The following is a 6,692-nucleotide window of genomic DNA, read 5'->3' as shown; positions in this document are numbered from 1 at the left end:
TTGTCCTTAAAATAATCTGTTTATTCTGTATTGAAACACAGGGTTCAGTCAGAAGACACTCAGTCAGGTGGACAGTAGTGATCTCCATTCAGCTTCCGTACTGTCAGCCGCCTCTGTGTGGACCACAGCGGCGAGAACACACTTCAGAGTGGTCGGAAAACAAAATACTGCTCTGCCTCTCGGTCAGGACATTAAATGAGAGATGGAGAGTGTGTATGTGATCTGTAAGAGGCACAGTGAGACAGAGGTGTCTGGGATCAACGCATCACACGTGACTTTGATTGAGAAAAATAAGTGATATGCTGGATTCCTAAAAATATCTATAATAAAAACCTAACTAGCAAAAAACAAAAGCTAATGTGCTCTTCTGACTGCAAACTGGGCATTTACTTCAGTGTGAGACCAAGTCTCCTCACCACTGTGGATTTTTTACGAACAGGGACACATGACGTGATCAAGTCCGACGAAGAAGCATGATCGTTCAAATTCTTCACAGCCCTAAAGAAAAATAAATATATGTATCTATGATTTATGTAAAATACGTCTTTTCATCAAAAGGCCTCTAAGCAGCCTCGACAATACTCAGTTATACACATGACACTTTGGTCAAAATGTATACATTAAATACATTCATTAGTTATTATTTTAATGCACTGACAAAAACTTGTTTGTGCATAAAGTGTCATAAAACAGACTGTTGGCCAGAAATACAGACGGGCTAAAACGGTCGTCTTCAGAAGATTTGATCTGCATATAAACAATAAATAAATAACCTTGGCATCCTCCTATACTGTATGTGTGTACATCATCACTATCTTACATGGCACAGAGACACCAGTGGAGATAGGGGACCACATACATCCAGGGACGCATTGTAAGACTTCAGAGTGCAAACTGGATTTGTCTATACAGCTGATTCACACCGGTGTATGTCGCGTACGCAGATGATACTCCCGTTTATTATCTTGGCAAGTCAGTCCGACAAGAGTTTCCATTCACGATCGCTTATTTGAAGACGAGTTTCTAACTCTCTCTTGAGAGAGGAAGACAAAGAAGCGAGAGGGGGCCACTGCTCCCTCGAGGATGTCGGAGATAGAACTGTGAGCTGCTGAATCATTTTCCTTCAAAACGCTTTCTCTCACTGAAACACCAGAAATCAGAAATGAAATATCAAATGGCAGCAGCCACATTCAAAAAAAAAAAAAATCCCATCCTTACAAACAATATAAACATATCCACTCTAATCTCAAATAAAAGTGTTAAAGCTAAAAACTATCTGATCGCTAAAGCAGTGACATTGCTATAGGCACTAAAACGTTTACAGCAGTAGCGACTGAAAGAGCCCGTTTTGTATAAATGCATTGATAGGCAAGGCAGTCTATGTATATTTTACACCAAAAAGGCCATGTAGTGTATTCGTAACGGAATAAAAAGGCCCCTGGCTTCTTGTGTCTTTTTATGCCTCTCTGATATTATTCTTCCTCTCAACTCTACCTCATCGACATTCTGCTGCAGGTGGTACAACAGTGCAGTCAAAGTGTGCATAGCTTCAACGGAGGAGAGAGATGTGCAGACAAAGGACAAAACTAAGAAAATAGATGTGTTCAATCTCTAAATGTCTAATCTTTCCTCTCTCTGTATTTCCCTCCTCTCGTCTCTCCGTCAGACGTTAAACGATGCAGGACGTTATTGGAGCTGATCCTCATACTGCTTCCGGAAGCAGTCACCAGCAGGGAAGAAGTCCCAGCATCGCTCCTGGTACAGCTTCCACACGTATGATTCCTGAAACAATTAAATTAATTTAAATGATTGATTGATGATGATTGATTTAAAAAAAAAAATTATTTTATAAAGACAAAAACAACCAATGAGGGCTGCACCTTTATTTTATGTACCTTCTTCATATATATATCTTAAATATACGTATGTTTACTGACCTGTCCTGTGTGTTCTGTTTCATCTTTATTAATGAGATACATCAGGAAGAACCTGAAAGAGAAAAAGGGAAACAGAGAAAAGTAAGGCAACATAACAGGGTTGTTGGTTATTTGGGGGGTAAGAAAAGACATTCACAACTATATATCCTTTTTCCCACCAAAATTAGCACGTTTATGCAGGTTTTTTAAACATGGGAAAACCCTCTAAAATAGTCGATAGACTCAGTAGTAGACCATTGCAGAAGATGAGTATCCCTTCCCTTTTTTTTTTTTTTTCTGGTGTGTCACGTTCAACGTCACGGAACGTGCCAGAAAACAGGGTTAATAACCATTGAAAATGTTACGGTGGATACTTCTTTTTTATATCTGCTACTTATTCAGTCTCTCAAACCAGAGTTGATTGGTGACAAAGACGGCTTTGATTTGTTATTTCGTTTCTCTTGAGTTTGAATGAACTGTGTTTTACAATGATCAGCAAGGTAAAATTAATGTTTCCATCAATGGAGTCTGGTGGCTTTGAGGAACGCAGGAGTCTGTTTCTTTTCACATCTAACTCTGTGAATTAACGGTTTATTTCGACCAAACCAGAGCTGGTGATTGTTGGAACAGTGGAAAGACTAACAAAGACGGTTTTGATAAGTTTTATTTTGATACTGTTTCGATGATCAGCAAGGTAAAATTACTGTTGTCTGACTGCAGTCTGTTGGCTTTGAGGAGAGCATATTAATTGTATGATTTGTACAGTAATAAATTAATAAAGAATAATTGTCCAAATCCCTGTTGATTTTATATGTCATATATTCACATCGCACCCGACTTATAAGTAAAGTAAAGGTAATTAGTCGCAACATAAAAAAATGAATACATACTGTATTTAAAAGTGCGTCTGCACATCTACGCTCTGAAAGGTAACTCACATGTAGTTGGCTAAGTTATGCTCTTCTAAGGTGTGGGTCTCAAAGCCATGTGGCGTCGTGTCAAAGTAGTCGCTTCCGATTCCACAGATGAAACACTTTGTCTAGAGGGAGAAGGGACAGTTCAGATTAAACACGTTCTTCTTGTAACTGAAGGAGAATTGAAGGTGGATTCAGTAAAGTGAGCGGTTAAATCCCTCTGAAACTCATTAACTTACCTCCATGTCCTCTCTGACCTGCTCCTGCTGGTCTCTCAGCTCTCCAAAGGCATCAATGATCAAACCTGACAGACAGACAGACAGACAGCATTTCTTACTAGTGCAGAAAATTTCAAACTTCTAGTCACAAATTATATTTTCTGACCTCTAAAACACCTTTTCTTATTCTCTAGATTTTTACTCAAAGTTTATGTCCTGTTCACTCAGTCAGGAGGAGGCTCCTAGCTTCACATCACATCAGAAAACACATGTTCCTTTGGTGGTCCTGGACAACATCTTATCTCTACGAACAGTGTTCAACTCACCCACATCCAAAACCATTTTTATGAGTGAATTTTAAATCAGTGCATACAGTGGGGGTTTTAGAGGTATTCCGCTGAAAATAGCTGCTTGTAGAAACCATTGACTGGCTGAAAGATGCCATAAAGCTCTGTGGAGCTGAGGGGAACTGTAGAATGATCACTCCTATTAACCTATTTCACATTACACAATCGTTTTAACCCATTGTTATTAGAAACATGTTATCATTATATGCCCCTTTAAAGCCACTATGTGTCAAATTCTGGCACAAGTTTTGGTTTGAGACAATCCTGGTGAACATTGATGCAATCTTCAATTATTTCATCCTGTGCATTGCTCTCTACCTCAGTGTCTTTTTTGATACAACCACAAGAAGGCGCCACTCTCACCAATGTCACTAACTCTTTGCATAGTGACTTTCAGTTAAGTGTTACTTATTGCAGAATTAAATTGTAGAATTTAAATTTAATTATTTATTTAATTATATTTTATTTGCATTTCTTGCAACATATATTAACACAGAAGTACACCTAGAAGAGCCTGCAGAACCCACCCTACTTTAAAGTGGAAACCGCTTTTAGTGATCACATCTGTCTGGGTCAAATTGATTCACACACCCCTATACAGACAGAGCAAACACAGGACAGCACTCTCACTACCTCTGACAAAGAGACAATGAGTCAGCACCTGAGCACTGAAACCAGGGGTAGATATAGGCTTCAACCACCTGATCCTCATCCTCAGGGACAATTAGGCTCCACAGCTGCCTCTCCTCAGAGATATTTCATTTCGCTATTTACTGGCTCACTTCTTCTGCCTTTTCTCTCACCACGGGTGAGGCATTGCCATTTTTTGGCCGGCTCTGCAGCGCGAGCACGCATGCAAATGTGTGGTGCCCCTTTGCCGGTGTTGTGCCAAAAAGTGAGGCAAAAAGTATCAAGGGAGTAAAAAATAAATCAAAAATTCAACTAACATTAGTCTAACATAGTTTTATAATGTTTTTCCATATGTTGTCATGGATGAAAAGACCCAAAATAAACAATGTTAGCGGACTAATTGATTATTATAAGCAAATTACTTAAACAGCGTTTGTATAGGTTTCCACTGTATAGGCATTTTTCTCAGTTTAGACTTGTATTACAGTAAAGTTGACATGATGTGTGAGTGCAGCTTAACAGTTGGATGCAGGGGAGCATCTAATTACCTTTTGATTAAAGAAATAACTATTTAAAAACCATACCCTGGATGATAGCCAGCAAGATGACAATGACAAAGAAGAAGAAGGTGATGTCAAAGACCACTCGGTAGAGCTCATATTCATCCCCGGCTGGGTCCTCAATTTCATCTCCTATGCCACCGCCAGCACGCACGCCAACATACATGTGGAACAGGTAACACTGCAGGAGGGAGGGAAAGGAAATTATGTTTTATAAACACAAAACCAACCTAAAGTAAGGTTGACCTCTGATATTATTGTCCTAAAAGCATATCTTTGCCCTCCACTCACAGTCATCATGTCATCGCACTTCATGTCCGGTTCATCCTCATCCTCGCTCATGTTGTAGAATTTGCGGAAGAAGTTGAAGGCCACCACGGTGTACAGGTACACCACCACAGCCAGCAAACCCACTGTCATCATCAGCTAGGAGGAACAGGTGGATGTGACATTAGTACAAGGTCAATGTGCAGAAAGCCTCATGATTATAGCCGCATCATTATAGTGGAAGTAAGGATGTCAACCGATACTTTGATATAAGTTGAAGGCCAAAATTCTGAAAACATGACATACGCGAGTACCGCAAGTACCAACACAGTCTCATGGCAGTCCGTGAAGTAGTCACAAAATGTAATCTATTTGATTCGTGTACATAGACACGAATTTCCCTTTTTTTCGTGACACTCAGCACGACTTTCAACAACAAATTTTTTGTGTGTTTTGCTACAAATGTCCAGTAACAAGTGATGTACGTGTGAATTTTCGCTCCAGTCTTTTCAAAACAGAACAACTTAGTTAGGTTTGGGAATAGATCGACTTGGTTAGGATTAGGCAACAAACTACTTAGTTAGGTTTAGAAAAAGGTTTGGGTTTGGGTTTAAAGAACACAAGGAGTGCCGTAACGTAGGTACGGAAGTTAAGTGACAAAAACGACTTACTTAGCTTTAGGAAAAGATCGTGGTTTGGGTTAAAATAACTCCGGAAGTGCTGTGACTTACGTAAGTACAGACATTACATGACAAATAAATCAACTTTGACTTGTTGTTTCACACGGTACACAAACACGGTCTCCTCCCTACGCGGCGTTCGCCACCCTCTATACTTCCCGGTCGCAATTACGTGAATACGAATTGATTTTGTGCTGACCATCACAAAAAAAATTTACTCTATGTACACAAATCAATATCTTAAATTTCATGACTATTTCACGAATTGCTGTGCAACTGGGCCACAGGTACAGTGGGTACTGTCAGGGCTCGAGACTAACGGGGTCCCAGGGACGATAGAACATTTTTCTGGTAATGCTGTGAACAACAAATCCATGTTGAAATCAGCAGGAGGAGAGCTATTTAACGTTAGCTGCTAGCAGCCGGTGGGCAGCACAGTCCTGCTTAGCTAAATAACGGAGCTAACAGCTAACATACGGAGGTTGCATTGATACTGGGCGAAAGTAAATCAGAACGTTATCATGATGTGTTCAAATGTAATCTTGTAAAATTGAATTTTTGGCAAGAAACTTGAGGCGGATCATCAGGGATTAATAACAAATTTGCAAAAAAAAAACAGTATGCAAACGGTAATAAAGTTGTGTATGTTGAAGTAAATGGGATATATTGTTTTGTTTTTGTTTTCTACGGTCAGTTCGAATTGGGTATCAAGAATCGTGGAATTTCACTGGTATTGGTATCGACTACTAGATTCCTGGTATCGTGACATCCCTAAGTGGAGGTGTGCAGACCTGTTTGCCGTTGTGAGTAACGGAGGACAGAATGGTGCGCAGGGTTTTGACACCCATGGCGATGTCCAGAAGATGACAGGCATAGAAGAAGTTGTTGTAGTGTCCGAGCAGAGACATGAGCATGTACCAACACAGGTAGAGGAAGGTCTAGAAAATGAAAGAGGGCTGTCAGTCACACTCTAAACTGATTCACTCATTGTCCAAATCATACCATGAACTGTTTCCTTAACTCACATTGTCAGTGAAAATAACACCAAACTTCCAGATCTGGTACTTGAGGTCAATAGCTGTTACCCTACAGAGAGAGATGGACAAGTTTGTTCTGTGATATTATGCAGTAGAAAACCTGAATGGTTTATGTTAAGAGTG

The 6,692-nt window shown here is 39.9% G+C and overlaps 1 protein-coding gene across 8 annotated transcripts in view; it reads right to left on the bottom strand.

Moving 5' to 3' along the window:
- The window catches only part of ryr1b (ryanodine receptor 1b (skeletal)), a 109,575-nt gene continuing 102,883 nt past the window's right edge, over positions 1 to 6,692 (bottom strand). For all 8 annotated transcript variants that reach the window (XM_037774231.1, XM_037774229.1, XM_037774233.1 and 5 more), the window contains 8 exons: positions 6,558 to 6,618; positions 6,324 to 6,470; positions 4,877 to 5,011; positions 4,610 to 4,766; positions 3,070 to 3,134; positions 2,855 to 2,955; positions 1,938 to 1,989; positions 1 to 1,782 (listed from right to left, as the gene is read on the bottom strand). In XM_037774231.1, coding sequence (XP_037630159.1) covers positions 1,687 to 1,782; positions 1,938 to 1,989; positions 2,855 to 2,955; positions 3,070 to 3,134; positions 4,610 to 4,766; positions 4,877 to 5,011; positions 6,324 to 6,470; positions 6,558 to 6,618 — 814 coding nt within the window. In that variant the 3' untranslated portion in view covers positions 1 to 1,686. The remainder of the gene's footprint in view (positions 1,783 to 1,937; positions 1,990 to 2,854; positions 2,956 to 3,069; positions 3,135 to 4,609; positions 4,767 to 4,876; positions 5,012 to 6,323; positions 6,471 to 6,557; positions 6,619 to 6,692) is intronic.

The sequence above is a fragment of the Sebastes umbrosus genome, chromosome 7 (genome assembly GCF_015220745.1).
Source record: "Sebastes umbrosus isolate fSebUmb1 chromosome 7, fSebUmb1.pri, whole genome shotgun sequence".
In the NCBI taxonomy this organism is placed as follows: Eukaryota; Metazoa; Chordata; class Actinopteri; order Perciformes; family Sebastidae; genus Sebastes; species Sebastes umbrosus.
The sequence above is the reverse complement of the archived record's forward strand: the minus strand, read 5'-3'. Positions and strand labels throughout refer to the sequence as shown.